Source organism: Hemiscyllium ocellatum, chromosome 15 (genome assembly GCF_020745735.1).
Source record: "Hemiscyllium ocellatum isolate sHemOce1 chromosome 15, sHemOce1.pat.X.cur, whole genome shotgun sequence".
NCBI classification, from domain to species: Eukaryota; Metazoa; Chordata; class Chondrichthyes; order Orectolobiformes; family Hemiscylliidae; genus Hemiscyllium; species Hemiscyllium ocellatum.
Genome location: NC_083415.1, coordinates 31,576,917 through 31,599,541, shown reverse-complemented (window position 1 = coordinate 31,599,541; position 22,625 = coordinate 31,576,917). Strand labels below are relative to the sequence as shown.

Sequence of the window (22,625 nt, the reverse complement as noted above, 5' to 3'; positions counted from 1 at the left end):
CAGTATTGCATTCCAAGTAGTTGGAAAACTCATGTGGAATGATCTTGTCTACACTGTCCACTTTGAGTAGTGTTTAAAAACTTCTGTCTGGTGACCCTTCAGCCTCCTAATTTATAGAATAAAGAGAACAGCTTATTCAATCTTTATCAATAGATGTAATGCTCAGTTTTCATATTAATTCATTTTCTGTACTTTCTCCAGTGTTACTGCATCTTTTATTAATGGAGACCAGAACACACCTAATGCCATGTGGTTTAACCATGGCTGTGTGTACGTTTAACATAACTTCTTTGGTTTTTAATTTGATCCTTTTAGAAACAAGCCCCAGTGCTTGCTTGCTTTAACTTTGTGTTGCTAATGTTATTGACTGATGGAATTGTTTTCTCGGACTCGCTTCACATAAAGGGTTTTTTATTTTCCAGGGACCCTGTGGTCTCCTTTCTCTTGAGTAGATTGAGGACCACCCAAATCTGTTTAGTGATATTGCTAGAGATTAATTTATTTAAACCATTAATCTATCATGATTAATGTTAATAGGTCTACCACCTGTTCATCCTTCCCATCAGTTCACATACTGGTGGCATTGTCTGAAACTCAATTCTGCGGTGATGGGTCAACTGCTGCAGATGCCATAAATTAATTAGGTTTATAGCGACAGTCATACAAACCTGATTTATTGATTTGGAATATCTAATTTTGGTCCAAAGTTTCAATCTCCTGTTGAGAACTGTGCCATCTGGAATAAACTCAACAGCAAGCAGATATTATTGTATATTGACCCACATAATTTTCACAGGACTGTACAGAAAGGAGAAAGAAAATGAGCAAAGCAGGATGAAAGAACAAAATTGATTGCAGATGGAATGGTTAATGTTAAAGAAAACTCTGTTTAGGTTTTCAAGTAGTTGAGAAGGAGTATGAAAAGTTGCATTAATTTCAAAGGTAAAGGACAGTATGATTAAAAGAACAGCACTGGAGTAAAGAAGATGGAGAACAAAGAAAAGACCAGTGGTTTTCTCCTCTGACAATGTGGAAATAAAGCTGGCTAGTATTGATGGGGTATGTTGTGTATATGTTATTGACGATAAGGTGGACATCCCACAGTTAATTCATAGAACAGTGGAGAATTAAGAGCCTGGCAAGAATAATGTGCAAAGACTGCATTTTTTAATGTTTCATTATTCTTGATTATGGACTAAATTAGAAAAAGAACCTGCTGAGAAACCAATGACTGTGGAAGGAATTGCTGCACTTTTTAAAAAAAAAAGCACACCTGGAACTTATTGTGAGATACAACACCAAGTTAATGGAGTGGGGATGCAGAGTGAGATTCGTCCAGTGACAGCTTTCTGAATGGGTTACGCTGTTGTAACAGTTATGGATACTGGAAGTCATCCATCTGAGGACATCTCTGGTTGGCTCCAGACAAGTGCAACATTTTGAGTGTTTATGATAATGGAAGAAGCCTCAAGACTGCTGAATGGCTAGCTTCTAGATTTCTTTGCAGTACAAGTAAATGAAGCCTGAGAAAACAGTTATTTTCTCCCACCAATTGCTATAAGCTGTCCCATTTAACCAGTTACTGAGATTCTTTACAGTTAATGTACCAGTCAGCCCATGTATCCTGTGAAGAAGTGAAAGAATTTAGAGAAGGTGATCAGAGAATGTAAGGTCTTGGGAAACATGAGAAACATCTAAGCAGTCTTTCTTCAGTGTTTATTTTTTCCCCTCCAGACATAACATCAGTGTTTCTTTGTTTCTCTGTTTGTTTGTAGGGATTTTAAAAATTGGGTTAATATTCCAGTCGGATTATGTGTTGATTATTCATAGTTTTGTTTTATGTGTAGCTAGAACTTATCTTTAATAAACAGTAGTTCTTGATAAATACAAGGATTGTTGGCCTTGATTTGCATCAGACAGGAAATTTAGGATTTCGTGTATTTCAGTTTAATCTTTAAATATTTATGGTGAATCATAGCATGGTGGAGCTTGAGAATCAATATACTTTCCCAAGTGGGTTAAAATAAAGGATAATTGAAATTTGCCACACATCCTTTAAAAATTACTCAGGTGAGCACTTGACACATCATAACCTTCAAGGCTATTGGCCAAGTGCAGGTAAATGGGATTATGTTGAAGGTCAGGTATTTCTAAGTTTTGGTGCAGAATCTGAGCTGAATGGCCACTTCTGCATAGATTCTGTGAAATGTAGGGTTTTGCTGGGAATAAGGAGTGTGGAGCCAGAGTGCCTTGTTCAGGAAGAATTTGGGTATTTGTTTCTTCTTTCATTGGATGTATGTGACATGTTTTACTGCATTTATTATTCATCTATAATTCTTCTAAGAAAGAGGTATGGGGAGTCTTCAATTGTCTCAGTACTTGAGGCAATGGTAGTTCTATTGTCTGAAGTGAATTTTGAATGTTGACAAGTAATGACTCAAAATTATAACCCATTTTGAAATTCTTTGATGGGATTTAAGCGACAAGAGGATAGAATTTATTGGACATTTCTAATTGCCTTTGAGAGATGGTCATGATAAGACAACTTCTGCAGGTGTGCACTCACTGTGTGGTTAGAAACAGACTTTTCTGATTTTGATCCAGTGATAGTAAAGGAGTGTTGATATAGTTTTAAAAATTAATTCATGACTTGTGATGTCACTGGCAGAACAAATATTTATCACCCATCCCTAGTTGCCCTTGAGAAGGTGAAACACAGTTTGTGTTTTGATGCAACAACATTAAAGGCATGTTGATATATGTCCAATTCAGAATGATAAGCAGGCTGGAGGGGAGCTTGCATATAGTGGTGTTTCCATGTATCTGCTGCCCTTGTCCTGCTAGATGAAAGTGCATATTGGTTTAGACGATGCTGTCTAAAGAATTTTGATGAATCTTTGCAGTGCACCTTCTAAATGAAACACTGCTGCTAATGTGTGATGGTTTATGAAGGAGCAAATGTTTGTGGATGTGGTTATAAATTGAGCAGGCTGATATTTTCTGGATGGTACCAAGCTTCTTGAATGATGGTGCTATACTAATCCAGGCAACTGGTGAATATTCCATTACACTCCTGACTTGTGATTCATGTGGTAGAGAAGCTTTGGGGAGGCAGAAGATGATTTGCATGCTGCAGAATTCCTAGCATCTGACCCATTCTTGTAGCCACAATATTTATATGGTTAGTCTGGGTCAGTTCTGGTCACTGTATCCCCAGGATGTTGATAGTGGGGGATTTAATGATAATGCAATTGTGTGTCAATTGTCATGTCAACGATGGTTAGATTCTTTTATGTTGGATATGGCAATGGCCCATCACTTGTGTAGCGTGAATATTACTTGCCACTTGTAATACAAGACTGGATACTATCCAGGTCCAGCTCCATTTGAGCATGGACGTCTCGAGTATCTGAGGATTGTATAGATTAATCTCTCAGTAGTTGTTGGGGAGGTGAGAAGATTAAGGAGCTAAGCAATGTTGTGAAGATGGGAGAAGATATCCTTAATGACCAAATGGAAAAAGGATGGCTTGGGATTGATCAGTACATATTGTTTTCATAACTCTATACTTGATGAGGAGTTCAGGTAAAAATGGAAGTCCGTTTTTATCAGATCTGTCTATCGCATTTCTTTTGCGACAGTCTGACTTACCTATTCATTTTACTCACTATTGATCCTATTCCTTACTTACCTGAAAGCACCCAATGTCTCCAATGATGGAGGAGGAATTGCCTATGTCCTCAAAGACTATTTGTGGTCCAGTCACACAGATGGCAGGGAAAGTGAGGAGGATTTCTTAAAGAAGTGTAATTTGAGTAAATTTTATTATTTGAAGTATTTGCCTATATTTTAACTGATATAAGCATCCAGTGAAAAAATTCTTAAACTCCACACTTGTTGCCACTCCCATAGAAACATAGAAAATAGGAGCAGGAGCAGGAGTAGGCCATTTGTCCCTGCAAGCCTGCTTTGCCTTCAATATGATCATGGATGATTATCCAGCTCAGTACCTTGTGCCTGCTTTCACTTCATAACCTTTGAAACCTTTAGCCCAAGAATGAAATACGGCTACTTGTTGGAAACATTGTGTTTTGGCCTTTAGCTATTCTGTGGCAGAGAATTCAACAGGCTCCCCAGTCTGTTGGTGAAGAACTTGCTCCTCCTTTTAGTCCTAAATGTTCTCTGCCAGGGAATACCTAGTAGACAAGCCGGAGACTTGAAGAACACAGCAAGGCAAGCAGCATCAGGTGGTGGAGAAGTCCACGTTTTAGCATCAAAAGCATTGACCTTCACCACCTGATGCTGTCTGGTTTGCTGTGTTCTTCCAGCCTTCTGTTTGTCTACCTTGGATTCTAGCATCTGCCGTGTTTTTGTCTCTAACTATTGTATCCTTAGACTGTGGTGTCTGGTTCTGGACTTGCCAGTCATTGGAGTATTCTTTGTGTTTACCTTGTCTAGTTCTGCTAGAATTTGTTTGGTTTATATGAGATCTGTTCTAATTCTTTTAAACTTCACTGAATATAGTCCTAAATGTTATGACACAGGGTAAACCCTCCTGCTTAATTTAAAACCAGCAAGACAGAAAAGATTTATCCCGTGCAGCAATCTGTAACAATTGGGCGGCACGGTGGCACAGTGGTTAGCACTGCTGCCTCACAGCACCAGGGACCCAGGTTCATTTCCCGCCTCAGGCGACTGACTGTGTGGAGTTTGCACATTCTCCCCATGTCTGTGGGTTTCCTCCGGGCGGTCTGGTTTCCTGCCACAGTCCAAAAATGTGCAGGTTAGGTGAATTGGCCATGCTAAATTGCCTGTAGTGTTGGGTGAAAAGATAAATGTAGGGGAATGGGTCTGGGTGGGTTGCGTTTCGGTGGGTCGGCGTGGACTTGTTGGGCCAAAGGGCCTGTTTCCACACTATAAGTAATCTAATCTAATCTAATCTAATTCAAGTGGCCAAGAGCTATTTAAAGTAAAAATTAACAACTTTATTTCTTAAAGTAAAACAGAGAATAATTAACTAACAACTATTTACATTCCTTCCTCTAACCTATCTTTTACCTTCCCTTCTATAATACTAGTCCGATAAAACTCCCAATTAAGACTTACAGAAAAATTGAAATTTTAAAACCAGCCAGCAGTTGAATCTTCCCTTTATCTTCGTCAGTAGATTGGCTCTCCAGGTCTGTGTTGAGGTTTTTCTCTGTGCAAACTCCTTCTCTAGACAGGTACCTCTCAGGGTTCTGACTAGCAATCTATGGCAGTTGGTGTGTTGGCAGTTCTCCTCCCAACTGTTCAATTTTCCCCAGTCCTATACCCTAAAGCATCGGATTGTGTCATTGGCTTTTAAGATTGTCTGTCTACTCAATTCAAATTTAATTGGAATTTAGTATTTTTCCGGGTATAATTCAAACTGAGTGGCCTAATTCAAATCTGTTTTGTCATTTCCAGGAAACTAGCAACCCCAGTAGCTGGAGCACATATTACATTGTATCTTATTGAGAACACTTGGTGCTGTCACTACTAGCTCTTAAAGATATAGTACACCCGCACCTTCATAGCATAACTGATCCAGTCTTTCTTCATACATCAGTCCTGCCATAGAATCATAGAGGTAGTCTGTAGTACGAAAGAAGGCACTCTGGATCAACAAATCTGTGCCAGTCAAAATAACCTTCTCACTATTCTAATCCCAGGAATCAAACTGGAACCAATCCATCAGTTTAGTTCTGATTTATTTCAAGTAGGAGTATCTTAAGTATCAAAATCTGTACTACTTGGTTTATGTAAAAATCAGATTAAAATTAACAACATCATTATTGATTAAATGCATTAAGTTATACACAAGCATAGCATTTTTCACACAGCGTATTAGCCTGAAAATATGACTAACACTCATATAGTCTGTATTCTAAAACAGGAATTGATTTATACAAACATTCTAAAGCTGTATCCTTGGCAAGAAATTATACATTGACAGTGTACATCTTTGTTCAACGATACTGCAGAAGATTTGTTATAGAGACTGCAAAGCCAATTATGTTCTATTTGTATGCTGTCACAGTTTATGAACTTTTATTTTTCATTTTAGTATTATGCAGAATCCCATGGAGTAATATATGTAATTGATTCCACCGATGAAGAGAGATTGTCTGAGTCAAAAATAGCTTTTGGTATGTATTATGCAAAGAGAACATCTATATTATTTCATGAGTGAATGATGTGTATGTTTATAGGCATTCTGCCCATATTGAGAATTAGTGTAATGTGTAACATTCTTTGAAAGTCACTCATTTGGGATTTTGGCTCCCATCTGACTTGCTGTGTTTGATTTTTGGGTCAGAATACTTTTGTGTACTTATCAAGGTGAGAAAGATCAATGCTTGAGAGTGCATATATATCCCTTTTTGAACTATGTGTCAATATTAAGCATTTAGGTTAAGAAAAACACGGACCAGATCAAGCATAATTGAGGCCCAGCACGATATGCTTGAAAGACTATAATGCTGAACTTTTTATTTCTTTATTGTTCTAATTTATTTCCAAGATCCTGTACCTAGGTAATTTTGTACCTAAGGTGGTGTCATATGTGACAACTTTGTAAACTTCTCACTGCACTCATGTGTGTACACGTGACAATCAACCCAATTCTAATCCCAATCCTCACACTGCCATAACCTCAGCATCTGTGTGATATGGCTTTTCTAGCAAAGTTGCTGATTATAATAAATCTTGTCAAGCGTTTGCAACACATCAAGGGAATTTTTTTTCCATCCTGTCATTATTGGTTGAATTCTAGCTGATGTGCTTGAATTGATAGCTTTCTGTGACAATACATTGTACCTCCCTGTTCACTGGGGACCTGCTGGCTCAAGGAAATGCTGCACATGTATAGGACTCCCTTCATTTGGAGGTTTGTCATAATTTTTCCTATTGTTTCAGTAATGATTTGAAATAATTGAAATATCCTTAGTTCATGTTGAGGTTTGGTATAAATACCAGTCTATTCTTGAGAAAATACCGATATTCCTAAGGTGTTTAATCACATTCTTAAACCATTTATCTCCTCAGAAAAAATGATCACCACTGAAGTGCTTGAAGGGGTTCCATTGTTGGTATTGGCTAACAAACAGGATATAGAGGTACTTTTAGTTTTGTCATGTTCATCCCTTGTTTCCCTTATTAATTTTTTATGAAATTAAATTTTCTTGAATCAGAAAATTCATCTTAAAACATGCAAAATAGCTGACCCATGTTCTCAGTGATCTCTGAGGAATATAATCAAAAGGACTTGGAATAGACCCACTTTGTGCTTGTTCTTCCACCTCAACTCCATTTTCTGCCAGCTTCATATATTCCACAATTCCGAGAGAGATCAAAAATCCATTTAGAAGAGCCTGTGTAAATAGCACTTAATTTTTTTTTAAACCATGGATATAACTTCAGATTGGCACAGCACTTTACACTTAAAATAGTCACAATACATATCAGTTGAAATTGCCACGCTGCATATCCCAGAGAGTCATTCTGTCCTAAAGTTATAGTCGGCACATGGGTACCAAGACCTCCATTACCTATTTATGTGAAACAAGCTACTTCGTGAAAGGAAGCTGACTTAACAGGAGACAAAATGAAGAATGACAACTTTTGTTTCATCAAGGTATTTCGTTTTGCTGAAGTACTGTTCCAAGGGCACTGAAGGCTCTATTACCCAAGTTGCCATTCTTCAACAGTGATCTTGACAAAAACTCAGTCGGCTGCTAAATCATTAGGGGATGCATTAGCTCAGTTGCCTGAACTATTGGTTAGAAATGCAGTGTTGCCAATAGGATAGGTTTAATTCCTGAGGCTATGAATGATTCTCCTCAACCTGTCCACTCACCTGCGACATGGAGATTCTCCGGTTAAACCACCACAATCACCTCTTTCTGAAAGTAGTCTGTGTGGTGGTCTGAGTATTGGTAACTTTACTTTTTATGTTGAATCATTAGGGACAGAAAAACCTGTTTTGTCTTCTGTTTGCACATTACTATCTAATTGATTATTGTTGGATAATTATCAGAAACAGAAACTGACAGTTTTAGTGTTTTAGATTAGATTAGACTTACAGTGTGGAAACAGGCCCTTCGGCCCAACAAGTCCACACCGACCCGCCGAAGCGAAACCCACCCATACCCCTACATTACCCCTTACCTAACACTATGGGCAATTTAGCATGGCCAATTCACCTGACCCGCACATCTTTGGACTGTGGGAGGAAACCGGAGCACCCGGAGGAAACCCACGCAGACACGGGGAGAACGTGCAAACTCCACACAGTCAGTCGCCTGAGTCGGGAATTGAACCCGGGTCTTCAGGCGCTGTGAGGCAGCAGTGCTAACCACTGTGCCACCGTGCCGCCCACTGCCACCGTGCCGCCCACATCTTCTCTTTAGATTGTAGCCACCTGTCCTGGCTGTAATACATAAACACAAACTCTTAATTAAATATTACTAAATCTTATTAGATATTGAAAAGGCATTATTTTGCATTTTTGCTCCATCAGATGAACTTCTGACCTCTATCATGAAATCACTAAGGTCACTTATTCCTACTTCCTGTAACATCATTTAGCTCTACCTCTTCTTATCTCATCTGCAGAATCTCTTATTCTTGGTTTTGTTAGCTGTGAACCTGACTTTACCAATACATTCCATATTTACTCTCTTGAACTTGAAGTCATCCAAAATGCTGCTGTCTGTGTCTGAATTCACATTTGCATACCTGTAATTCTACCCTTTTCTTCAACATTGATTTGAATCACTTATCCATTGTTGACCGTGCCTTCCTTAGGCCCTACATATAACTCTAACATATCCTCCCATACCTCTGCACTTCCCTGCCTTACTTTCTTCCTGTAAAGCATTCCTTAAACATTACTTCCTTTTGGGTGCATATCTCCTGTGTATCATTTAACTGTAAACTTTTGAAATCTGAAATTCTGACGTAAGTTTTTCTGTTCGTCTGAAGAGTTTAATAATTAACTTTGGGTATTTCTGTAGCCATGCTTATTTTTTTTTTATATAAAAACAGCTAAAGTGAGTTAACTTCAAGATTAATGGATTTTTATTTGTTAGGAGAGTTTTACAACCACACATGATAAACAAACTCCATTTTAGAAAGACAACACTTAGTTTGAGAATAAGGGTTTCTGTTTCTAAATTGGGGAGGTTCTGCAGAAGTTCTGAATGAAGACAGATACAACAACATTACATCTGAGAAAGGAAGAAGATAAAACAATAGATTACCTTTGACTAAAGAGTTCAGTGATGGTCTCAAACCAGAAGTTTTGGATAAAGCCCTGACGTGGTTATTTGAAGCTGAGAAAATTTAAATTCAGATGTACAAGAGTTCTTGGGAAAAAGTTTGATTATCTAGAATGGGAATTAGAGTCACAGTTAAATTAAGTAGAAGGGGTTTGAGCAAGAGCTTTTGTCTTCTGGTGTGAGTACTGTACAGGCTGATCTTTTTTGGGCAAAAGGTAAAGTCACTATGGTCTTACCCAGACCATAGGGCTGCTCTCTCATTCCAGAGATTCAACTAGGGATGGTTTAAGTGAGGGTTACCATACTTTGGGCAAGGGGAGAAGTTGAGAAGGAAATTCCTTCATGGTAACTTCAACTGACAAAGGAATTGAACCCATGCTGTTGGCGTCACTCTGCACTTCCATCCAGCCAACTGAACTGACTGACCTCTTTGCTGTACTTGGGATCTGTAACGGAGATTTTTTTTGGTGGAGGGATTAATGGTAATGTTGATAATGCATTGATTTCTTTCTGAGATTTGACATGATCTCTTTTTTTTCCACCTTATGGTTGTTTGGGCCAATTAACCCCAATGTTAATGCTTCATTCTTTCCTTATGACTGATAGACCTGCCTTTCAGTGGGAGACATTAAAACAGCTTTTAGTGATTGCGCTCCAAAAATAGGAAAGAGAGACTGTTTGGTCCAGCCATGCTCAGCGCTTACTGGGTAAGTAATGATTATCTTCCTTCAATAGCAGATTTCTGTTGGATAAATTGATTAGGGGAAGTGGGGGTTCGGAGAGGGCGAACACAGCAAATTATTGTTTAACTGGGTATGGAGAGAACATCTATCAACTTTATTAGTAATATTGTATAAAAGAATCTAAAATTGTTGTGGAGAAAATAGAGAACCACCAGGAGATGCAGAGAGTTCTTCAAGAAGTAGGTCTTTTATTTGCAAACAACAAACCACGACACTGAGAAAACAAATTCTCGAATGCTCCGAACCTCAGGGTCCATGGATTTTTATACCTTTTAAAAAATCATGTTTCTGTTAGCTTATCAGCATGTCCAACTATATTAATCAAAGTACCTCACTCTAGCTACACAATGAACCAGTGATGTTAGTTCCCATTACCTCTTTAGTTGTACATTCTACTTAATGTTATTCTAATGTCACGGTTAAATATTTATTGCTAATTCTGCCCCAGTGATCTTCTATTCCAGACTAACCTATCATGATAGATATTTAGCTATTCCGTCTATTACAATAGTCTCTGTCTCAAGCTGACTACTAACTATTAATTAGATATTATAATGTAATGTCCCAAATAATTATGGTCCCAATCCTGTCATAATAACACTTAACAGCGAAACTTGCTTATTACATGTGTTATCTCATCTTGCCATAGTGACCTTTCAGCCTTAACCTTACTCTGCTAATTGGTGTAAGAGTATTCCACTATTCTTAACCCATCCTGCCTTCCACAGACCACAGATTGCCAGTGGTCTTCATGCTTTAACCCTTCCCATGCTTTCATGTTCTTTTATTTTCCATAAAAACTCCTCGTATTATTTCAGCCATGAGAAGATGCACTTGAGTGGGAATATGGTCATCGTAATTCAGTGAATACTGTAGAAATATATGTAGCTTGGACACAGCTAATATGCTTTTAACAAAGGATGGCAAAAAGTTTTGTTAGTCCTATGGAGTATTCTGAAATGAGGAGCAAGTTTGAGAATCTAGTAAACAGCAGTCAATGTACATATCTGGAGGAAAGATCCTGCTTGATTTCGCATTTGGTCTATAAACTCTTGGCACTAGATTCAGCCAAAGCAACATATCACAAAATGAATAGATTTTTTGACAAAAATCCAAATAGTTGCACTTCTCATCCTGGTGTGCTAACTTTATAAATAATAAATGGTGCACATTAATCCAACAAATTGCTTTGAACTGAATTGTAAAGCTTGTGTAGAGGAGAGGACAGATGGAAAAAATAAGTTTGGGACTGGTATGAGAAAGTTCTTATAATGGAGTGATAAGTGCACAGAATAGAGTTCCAGATAGAGTAGTTCAGACAATAGCCTTTGAATTATTTACGGAGTAATTGGTTACTGGAAAGGGGCTCTCTGAATTCTAAACTGAGATAAATCAAATTACCTTCCCATGTGTAGTTGCTTTGGGACAACATGTTACTCATTTCCAGGTGGTATAATTCTCTGATGGCTGGGATAAGAGAGAGTAATTTGTATTTGGTATGTCCTTTGTCTTTGATCCAATTTATTCAGGTTAAGATGGGGGCACATGGTAGTTGTGCATTTGTGTTATTCATCATTTTGGTCCAAACCAACACAAAAGTAATTATTGCTTCTCAGTTGCTACAGCATGCTAATGTTGTAGTGCCCAAGTAAGAACTGATAGATGTTGAGTTTATCTTACACTTAATGATAAAATAAGTGTCCACTGTATATTTTTCTCCTCCATTTTCCTGTGCCTAAAAATAGCCAGTACTTGAAACCTTAAGTTAGCTGGTAATGTTTTTAAATTACTTAATTACACATGGAAGTTTCTCAGCTTTGTCTTGATTCTTGAGTTCTTTCTTGATTGAATATTCGATAATTTTCAGATTATGCTATACTAAAACAAATTTCTGCCTTCTTCCAGACAAGGTGTAAATGATGGAATTGAATGGATGGTCAAATGTGTGATTAGGAACATTCACAGGCCACCAAGGCAAAAGGATATCACATAAAGCCTTTCTTTCAGATCTCAGACTGAACATTAAATCTCCTGTTTTATCAGAGATGCTGAATTGTCGTTCAACTGATTCAATGGATCTCCGACGTCTTGGGAATATGTCACCTGAAAATAGTCTCAAACTCACAATGCTCAATAACTGTGATATCTTATAGTCAGAATTTGTATTTGTAAACCACTATATTACTGCAGTACTACTTCCTCAGCATTTGTATTGCCTGCTTGTTTTGTGCATTAGTAAAATATTTTAGTGCACATATTTATTGTACCCCATTGATAATTTTAGTGGAAATACAAACTATTGTTACAGTTTTAGAAAAGCTGTCCCTAAGCCTTCTATCTTTTATTTCTAAATAAAAATTAAGAAGTTCACTGAATTAGCTGAAGAGTAGTGCAGACTAGCAAAAAGAACGGTTGGTGCTGGCTTTGAATAGTAAGCTAGTCATAGCTGAGGCAATGAAATGAGCAAGACATTAAATAGCACACCCATAGACTAGTGAGGTTAAAAAAACAGCCAGGGTTCTGACACCTGATTCCCATCGAGCAATCCTTTTTGAAATGTACTTTTATCAATGCAGAATGAGGATAAAATTGAATTTGTTCTCCAAAAATGTCCTACCACAGATCTTTCATGAATAATAGCCACTTAACAAAATGCAACAACCTGTCAAACAATACTCAAGATCCAGTCGGCAGAGGTGGAAGAAAATTCAAGAAAGGGTGAGTATTTTTGAATTAGTTTTAGACGTGAGAGAAGTAAGCAGTGGACTGACTTAAGTCAGAATGCAAGATAATATATTACAGCTAACTGTGGTATAAATTCTAGCTTCAAATGAGAATAATGTTGACATGCCATACTCAAATGATGAAAAGGTTCTTTACCAGGAAAGGTTCTAGGTTGTATGCTGAGTGGCTGGAGGGGCAATGCTATTAATTGTTCTAGAAAGCAATGGAATTTCCTGTGGCTTGTAAGGTTGCAATAGAACGATGCTGATGTATACAATGGGAGTTTGGGAAAAAACTGGAAATTTTCATTTTTATACACCACACTCCATCAGTCTGTGAACCACAGAACCAGGTGCAAGCAGCCAGTAATGCAGTGTGCACTTTTATCTGGTGTGATTCTTTGTTTTGCTGACTTGTAAATGATAAATCTTGGAGATATATATTTTACATCTGTAACTGTTCAAGTACATTTGGTTGTAACAGTTTAATGTTTGCAATAGGTCCCTGCAAAAGGCACTTTCTTTCCAGCATGGGGTCAGAACAAGGGTTGAGGTCAATGTCTAAACACTTTAATAAATATTTGTAAAATGTAGATTTTATTTTGCTGTACTATTTTTCCTTTATTTTGGAAGTACTAATCTAAAAAAAAGTCATTGTAAACTAATTTTGGTGGTCTATTATTCTATTTCCTATTTCAAATAAAAAATGTATTAAAACTTTTGGCCTTGAAGAAGCTCTGATTTATGTTGAAATACATTCCATTTGAGATACAAAATATTAACATGTTTTTCCTTCTGAAATAAATTTTTTGCTTCAGTAATTGGAAAGCAGAGTTTAAATCTTGGCCACTAACAATGTAATGAGGCTTTTCTTTTGATTCCCTTGTAATTCACACACTTCATTATGCACAAGAATATTTGGGATATGAAGTTTTATTTGAAATAACCCAAAATATATTTGTGCATTTTTTCTTACTCTCCAGGGTATAAGGAATGTAGATGTCCAGGATCTGATAGAATTTAATGGGTAGCTTTGATAATTATCTTTAAAGTTAAAGGTAAAAGAAAGGTCTTGGTCTCGGAGCGCAATGGAAGTTATTTGTATTCACCACTCCTGTGCACATGCATTTTCATTCCAGATCCTATCTGATATCTGTGAGAAACGTTTTCCTTATGTGCTCTTTTTCTTTATCATTCACCTTAACTCTGTGTCTTCTAGTTCTTGACCCTGATGGTCTTCGGTTCCTTTCATAAATTTCTTACATTTGCCATTGACTGGAATCTCAATATGGATCAGATGTGTAACCTTGAGGTGAATGTCTGCCTTTGCATCTTCTCCAGCACAAAGACAAGGTATTTCTACTTCATAGAACTTGGCCAGCCTCACCTCAAACTGCTTGCTGCTGGAATCCTCATCCTTGTCTTTGTCATCTGCAGTTTTGATGACTTCAAATCTTTTCCATTCTGAACAGAAATTATGTTGGACTTGAAATGTTAACCCTTTCCTTCTTTTCTGCCAGACCTGCTGAGTTACTCTGGAACTTTGTTTTCACTTCAATTATTCCAACAATTCCTTGATCATCCTTTTGTCAGGCATCCATTATAAACCTCAGTGTGTCAGAATTTGCTGTTCAGTCAAATGATGTGTCAAGGCTTCTACACAAAATTATGCAAGGCATAGACAGGGTAAATCATGAGAATCCTTTCCCTATGACAGAGAGGGCAAGCGTAAGGTAAGGAGTAAGTTAAGAGTTCTGTGGAAATTTATTTTCACCCAGACAGGAGTAGATGTGTGGAAGGTGTTGCCTGAAAGGAGGTGAAGGCAAGTACTCGCGCAACATTTAAGAAGCATCAGGGCAGGCACTTAAAATGCCAAAGTTTGTGGGAAGATTTGTAGCTCGGGTGCTCGTTGTGGTTCTGTTTGCCGAGGTGGGAGTTTTTGTTGCAAACGTTTCATCCCCTTTCTAGGTGACATCCTCAGTGCTTGGGAGCCTCCTGTAAAGCGCGTCTGTGCTGATTCCTCCAGCATTTATAGTGGTTTGAATCTGCCGCTTCCGGTTGTCAGTTGCTGTCCGCTGCAGTGGCCGGTATATAGGGTCTAGGTCGATGTGTCTGTTGATAGAATTTGTGAATGAGTGCCATGCCTCTAGGAATTCCCTGGCTCTTCTCTGTTTGGCCGGCCCTATAATAGTGGTGTTGTCCCAATCAAATTCATGTTGCTTGTCATCTGCGTGTATAGCTACTAAGGATAGCTGGTCGTGTCGTTTCATGGCTAGTTGGTGTTCATGGATGCGGGTTGTTAGCTGTCTTCCTGTTTGTCCTATGGAGTGTTTGTGCAGTCCTTGCATGGGATTTTGTACACTATGTTGGTTTTGCTCATGCTGGGTATCGGGTCCTTTGTCTTGGTGGGTTGTTGTCTGAGCGTGGCTGTTGGTTTGTGTGCTGTTATGAGTCCTAGTGGTCGCAGCAGTCTGGCTGTCAGTTCAGAAATGTTCCTGATGTATGGTAGTGTGGCCAGTCCTTTGGGTTGTGGCATGTCCTCATTTCGTTGTCTTTCCCTTAGGCATCTGTTGATGAAATTGCGCAGGTATCTGTTTTTGGTGAATAGCTTGTATAGGTGTTCTTCTTCCTCTTTTTGTAGTTCTGGTGTGCTGCAGTGTATTGTGGCCCTTTTGAATAATGTCCTGATGCAATTTCGTTTGTGTGTGTTGGGGTGGTTGCTTTCATAGTTCAGGCCTTGGTCTGTGTGTGTGGCTTTTCTGTATATCTTCGTGGTGAATTCTCCATTTGGTGTTCTCTGTACCATCACGTCTAGGAATGGGAGCTGGTTGTCCTTTTCTCCCTCTCTCGTGAATCGGATTCCTGTGAGAGTGGCGTTGATGATCTGGTGTGTGTTCTCTATTTCTGTGTTTTTAATGATTACAAAGGTGTCGTCCACGTATCAGACCCAGAGTTTGGGTTGTATATGCGTTAAAACTGTTTTTTCTAACTTTTGCATTACTGCTTCTGCTATGAGTCCGGAGATTGGTGAGCCCATGGGTGTTCCGTTGATTTGTTCATATATCTGGTTGTTGAATGTGAAGTGTGTTGTGAGGCACAGGTCCAGTAGTTTAAGTATGCCGTCTTTGTTAATAGGTTCAACATCCTGTTGTCTGTTCTGTATGTCCAGCAGGTTGGATATTGTTTCTCTGGCTAGGGTTTTGTCAATAGAGGTGAACAGTGCCGTTACATCAAATGAGACCCAAACTCTGGCTCAGATACGTGGACGACACCTTTGTAATCATTAAAAACGCAGAAATAGAGAACACACACTGGATCATCAACGCCACACTCACAGGAATCCGATTCACGAGAGAGGAAGAAAAGGACAACCAGCTCCCATTCCTAGACGTGATGGTACAGAGAACACCAAATGGAGAATTCACCACGAAGGTATACAGGAAAGCCACACACACGGACCAAGTCCTGAACTATGAAAGCGACTACTCCAACACACACAAACGAAGTTGCATCAGGACATTATTCAAAAGGGCCACAACACACTGCAGCACACCAGAACTACAAAAAGAGGAAGAAGAACACCAATACAAGGTATTCACCAAAAACGGATACCTGCGTAATTTCATCAACAGATGCCTAAGGGAAAGACAACAAAATGAGGACATGCCACAACCTAAAGGATTGGCCACACTACCATACATCAGGAATATTTCTGAACTGACAGCCAGACTGCTGCGACCACTAGGACTCATAACAGCACACAAACCAACAGCCAAGCTCAGACAACAACCCACCAGGACAAAGGACCCGATACCCAGCATGAGCAAAACCAACATAATGTACAAAATCCCATGCAAGGACTGCACAAAACACTATATAGGACAAACAGGAAGACAGCTAACAACCCGCATCCATGAACACCAACTAGCCACGAAACGACACGACCAGCTATCCTTAGTAGCTATACACTCAGATGACAAGCAACATGAATTCGATTGGGACAACACCCCTATTATAGGGCAGGCCAAACAGAGAAGAGCCAGGGAATTCCTAGAGGCATGGCACTCATCCACAAATTCTATCAACAGACACAATGACCTAGACCCTATATACCGGCCACTGCAGCGGACAGCAACTGACAACCGGAAGCGGCAGATTCAAACCACTATAAATGCTGGAGGAATCAGCACAGAAGCGCTTCACAGGAGGCTCCCAAACACTGAGGATGTCACCTAGAAAGGGACAAAACGTTTGCAACAAAAACTCCCACCTCGACGAACAGAACCACAACAACTTAAAATGCCAGGACACCGTAGACTACAGAACAAGCGCAGGTGTAGTTTGGTCTCTTTAGATCGACAGATACGGTGGGCTGAAGGGCCTATTTCTCTCCTCTATGACGTATCACCTATGTCTTTGCTGACTACACTAGCTTGAGATCTCTTAATGCTTCAAATTTAAAATTCTCATTCATCGGTTTAAATTTCTTCTTTGTCCCACCAAACCTTCTCATGGATCTCCCTTTTCATTCCCTATAACCTCTCCCAGTTCAACAATATTCTCTGCCCTGCCCTAGCCCTGCATCTGCCTCCCCATCCAAACCTTCCCAAGTATCTCTGCTTTGTTGATTGGATTTGTGCCTTCCCTTCCATTAATTGTGATGCATTTAGCTACTGAGGCTCAGTGCTGTGGAATTTTCTTTGCAAGTCACTTTTTATCCTTTTCCTTTTTTTAAAAAACAGGCTGTACTTAATCCTAGTTATTTGACTGAAGTTTTGACCACCTATCCTCTGGCTGGATACCTATTTCTTTTACAAGTCTTTGTACGCAGCCTCGAAGTTTTTAATTTCAACTGAAGCATATGTTTTAAATACGGTGTGTTGTTTGTCTTAATGTGCAGTGTCAGTTGGAATGGGGTAGACAAAATCAGAAGTCACATGACACCAGCTGTTATCCAACAGGTTTATTTGAAATTGCAGGCTTTCGGAACACTGCTCCTTCACCTGATGAAAGTAAATAAACCTGTTGGACAATAACCTGGTGTCATGTGACTTCTGACTTTATTTGTCTTCGTTAAAATCACACAGCACCAGGTTTGACTTGATCCACTCCAGTCCAACACTGGCATCTCCATATCATGGCTGTATTTCTCCTTAGTTGAAAGAGAGTAATATGCTGAGGCAACCAGACTATTTCAGTCAGACCCAGTATAACTTTCCTCCCTTAGTAATGTAACACTAAGCACTGTTGTGTTTGTTGCTCCTGATGATTTGGTTGGATGCAAATTCCTTAGAATTATTGACTTTTCCAGGAATTTGCATGCTTGTCCTCAACAAACAAATGCAGTGAACTTAACTGTTCAGGTTCAATTTCTAGTTAAAACAGATAACACGTTGAAATTTGCATTTCAAATTATTTCCCATCATCTGACTTTGGTTCCCAGTGAACATATATTGAGTCATCAAAACCATTAATCATTAATCGGATTGTCCCTTTTTTTTGTAACTTATTTATACATGAGGTTCTCTACAGTTAGCACAAGGGTAAAAAGCATAGGTCATTCTGCTATAATGCACATTTCGTTAATGCAAATTCGCTATAACATGATTGATGAACTGGGGACACTATTTCTATCGCGTGAACTTTTAAAGCATGTATTGGTTATAGTGTGACCCGGCCCCGTTGGTTTGAATGGTGCTATTTTCTGACAACACTGGGTTGTACAAGAATGGACCTACCACGTTATAGCAGAACCAACCGTATAACTCTTTCAGTGTTATGCAATTATAACTAAACATAATCAAAACTCTCAGTAGAAGTGACTTCTGCTTACATGGGAATTATAACTGGCTCATCAAGGAAGTAGTAATAGTAATTATTATAATACTCTGTTAGATCAGATCTCCATATTGAAAATGTAGACTCTGACACAAATGATTTTCTAAATATTTCTTGTCTTTTATAATTTTTGTTATCTTATAGAAGTTCCTTTGAAATTAAGCACCTTTCCACTATTGGTGAGAAGTATTGTCATTAAGCGACCACAGAGAAGATGCATAAGAGCAGGCTTTCTTTTATAAAGTTCTGGTTGTAAGCATAATTGACAAGACCAGCTTTTACTCCCTATCCAAATTGCCCATTAGAAGGTGGTGAGCTGCCTTTTTCAAACATTGCAATTCATGTGCACTCACGACTTGCAAGCGTGCACCAGTAATCATGTCCCTGGATGTGAATAGCACATAAAGAACCAGAACATCTGGCTCTGGATGTTTCTTCCATTCTGCTGTTCTTGCACTTAAGGTTGTTTTTAAACACTGCAGCTCAACCAACCAGAGGGTTGTTGTCTGGCAGAATTTATTTAATTTGAAAGTTTCCTGATGCTGTTCAGTCTCTCAATCTCACTCCAAAAAGCAACATTGTTTTGCACAGGTCAACAATATGCAACACTGTTTTCTTTTCTACACTTCCTTGGCATTTCAGTTATAGCAGTTGACAGTGTGGTGCTGGAAAAGCACAGCAAGTCAGGCTCATTCCTGAGGAAGGGCTTATGCCCAAAATGTCGATTCTTCTGCTCCTGGGGTGCTGCCTGACCTACTGTGCTTTCCCAGCACCACACTCTTAACTCTGATCTCCAGCATCTGCCGCCCTCACTTTCTCCGAGTTGATTTCAGTTATTGCAGTCCAATTTAAACTTCAGTTTATAGTCCCCGAAAAATGATACGTATGTGGCCTTGTAAGGTGTTGAAAGTAGTCCTGCAGTACTGTTAGATGAATTGCTACTGTCAGTATTTTCATCTAGTGCCAATGAAAAAAAAATGTGTATTTCCAGGTCAGGATGGTTTGTGATTTGGAAGTAAACTTAAGGTCATGTTATTTCCTTGTGCCTGCTAGTCTTGTTCTTCTATGTGGTAGGCATTGCAGATTTGACAGTTAATATCAAAGAAGCCTCAGTTAGTTGTTGCATTGCATCTTGATAGTACACATTCTGCATATCCATTCTAATTGGTTGGAGAATTGAATTTTTAAGGTGCTGGATGAGGTGCTACTAAGCAGGTTGCTTAATCTTGGTTTGTGTTGAGTTTCTTAAGTAATGTTGGTCCTGCAGCTATCCAGGCACATCATAACACTCCTGACTTGTCCTTTAGATCTGGTGAAAAAGCTTTGAAATGCAGAAGTTTAGTCACTTGCCACAGAACTCCCAAGTTCAGATGTATTCTTGTAGCCACAGTAAAGCTGATGCAGTTAGATTTCTATTCAGTTGTAAATGCTCATGATATTGATGGTGTGGGAATTCAGTGATGTGAATATTTAACTGGCCTTGCTATATTTGGATGCAGAATGCTTCATTATCTGAAATACTGAGTGGTACTGAACACTGTACAACCATCAAACAACTCACTTTTGACTTTATGATGGAGAGAAGGTAACTTATGAAGCAGCTTAAGATGGTCAAGCCTTGGACACTACACCTGAAGAACTCCTGCAGTAATGCCTTGGGGCTAAGATTGACCTCCTTTAATCATAAAAGAAGATAGTTATGTTGTATGTGACTGCAGTTAGTAGTGAGTCATCCTCTCTAAGATATTCCGTTCCTTTCCTACTTACAATAGTTGTTTGATTCTGGAATTACAAGAACAGGATCTGACTCACTTATAAATTTGTCAGTTTATTATAACTGTAAAAATCCCTTTTACAATTTTACCAAAACTTACAATTGGCTGTTTGTTATAGGATTGATTGTAGATCTGCATGTGGAGATGATTGCTCCCTGTCTTTCTTCACCTCTATCTAATGCCCCCAAGTTGTCCTGTCTTATGTCCAGTCAATTGAAGGTTCAGACAAGGATTATAATTTTTCATAACTCTCTTTATCTTGGTCTTCCAAACTTCTGAACTATACAAAATTGAAAGATCAGAGACAATATCTGTTGGACATAGCACAGAAATAATAGGATTTCCCCAAAGATCTTAATGTTCCCTCTATTTGTGAAAGGGCATGTATGTGATTCATAATTGCTATTATTTTGTGGCATTTTCTAGTTGTTAATGTTCTCTAAACCTGTCATGAGTGAGGGTTTCAATTTGTTCATTTCTTCTAAAGTTAACTATTTTTTGCATTTGCCTCCTGACACTAGCTGATGTCAGTTTAAAAAGGGCTCACTGATGCTACATTCAGTAACATACTGCTTTCATGTCAAACTATTGTTGCGCACATTGAGTTTGAGTTTGACTCGATTGTTCATGGTTGGACCAAAGCTGTAATCAGCTCTGGAGAAGTGGCTCTGGCTGAACTCAAATGGAGTTAACAGTAAGTTTGTAAGTAAGTGCCACTTCACAGCTAAGTTAGCGACACCTTCCAGCACTTTGGTAATGATTGAGACGAGACTGAAGGGACAGCAATTGATCATATTGAATTTGTCCTGCCTTCTTCGGACAGGACATGCCTATGAAATTTTAGGGCCTAAATCTTCAGTATTGTAACCAGGAGTTTGTTAGACTCATAGACTTTGCTGTATCCAGCATGCTCAGACATTTCAGAATATTATGCAGATTGAATCAAATTGACTGAAAACTGGCATTTGAAATACTTTGGGACTCAGACCATACCATTCAAACTAGAAGTTAGAGTAGGCAGTTCACCCTGGACCCTGCTCCGCCATTTAATGCAATGATAACTGAACCCATTATGGTCTCAATGCCACCTTCCTGCCGACCTTTATAACATTACTAGTTAAAAATCTGTTATCTCCAACTTAAATTTAGTCTCCCAACATCCACTTCACTCTGGGATAGTGAATTCTACAGAATCACAGCACTTCGAGAAAAGTAATTCCTCTTTGTCTCTGTTTTAAATCTGCAGCCCTTTAACCTAAAAGTGTGACATGTAGTTGTAGATTACCCCACAAGAGGAAACAATTGCTTTGAATCTACTTTGCCGATCTCCTTTATCATCTTATTTATCTCAATTGAATCTCCTCTCATCTCCTCTCTCCACTCATGAATTTAGATCTAAACTGCTCAATCTTCCCTTCTAAGCGATGTGACTCTGGAATTAATCTAATGAGTCCTCTCTAAAAACACCTCCAGTGCAATTGCATTCTTACTCAAACCAGGGGACCAAAACTGTTCTGCAGATGATCAATGCATTAGTGATATCACAATGGCAACAACACTTTCCTGCTTTTATACTCCATTTCTTTGACAATAAGTGTCAAAATTCAATTTGCACTCAGTATCTTCTGCACCTGTAAACTGCTTTCTGCAATTCAGATCCCTCCATAATGAAGTATTTTGAAGTTCCTACCCATTCAGTTAATAAGTTGCCTTTTTATGTTTATGACCAAAAATGGGTTACCTTGCACTTGTTCACATTGAGCTCTATCTGCTGAATTTTGGTCTATTCACCTAATATCTGTATATAACAATCATCTTTCTTCATTGCAATTTATTTCCCTACCTATTTTAGTGTCATCTGCACATTTGACTATCCCTGCATCCAAGTCATTAATGTGGATTGTAAAATAGTTGGGGCCCGAGGACTGAATCCTGTGAAACCATAAGTCTCAATTTGTCGAACAGAAAATTTATATTTATTTGCTTTCTTGGAACCAAGCTATTTGTTAGAATGGTCTACACTGTGGTCAAACTCTCAGCCATTCTTTTTCACAGATGAATCCATTGCACTCAAATTACAAAACACAATATCTCTTCTACTGAAAGCAGATATTACAAATGTAGCACTTTACTTTTATACACCTACCAACAATTTCATTATCCATCTATAAATTGTCAAAAATATCAAGTTTAGTCCCTTGATAGTTCACCCAATACCTTATGAGGTTCCGATATATCTTAAAA

The 22,625-nt window shown here is 38.6% G+C and overlaps 1 protein-coding gene across 1 annotated transcript in view; it reads left to right on the top strand.

Moving 5' to 3' along the window:
- arfrp1 (ADP-ribosylation factor related protein 1) overlaps nucleotides 1-13,485 on the top strand; it is a 33,977-nt gene extending 20,492 nt beyond the window's left edge. The window contains exons 5-8 of the mRNA XM_060836017.1: nucleotides 6,089-6,170; nucleotides 7,069-7,139; nucleotides 9,909-10,009; nucleotides 11,951-13,485. Coding sequence (XP_060692000.1) covers nucleotides 6,089-6,170; nucleotides 7,069-7,139; nucleotides 9,909-10,009; nucleotides 11,951-12,038 — 342 coding nt within the window. The 3' untranslated portion in view covers nucleotides 12,039-13,485. The remainder of the gene's footprint in view (nucleotides 1-6,088; nucleotides 6,171-7,068; nucleotides 7,140-9,908; nucleotides 10,010-11,950) is intronic.
- The last annotated feature ends 9,140 nt before the right edge of the window (nucleotides 13,486-22,625 follow it).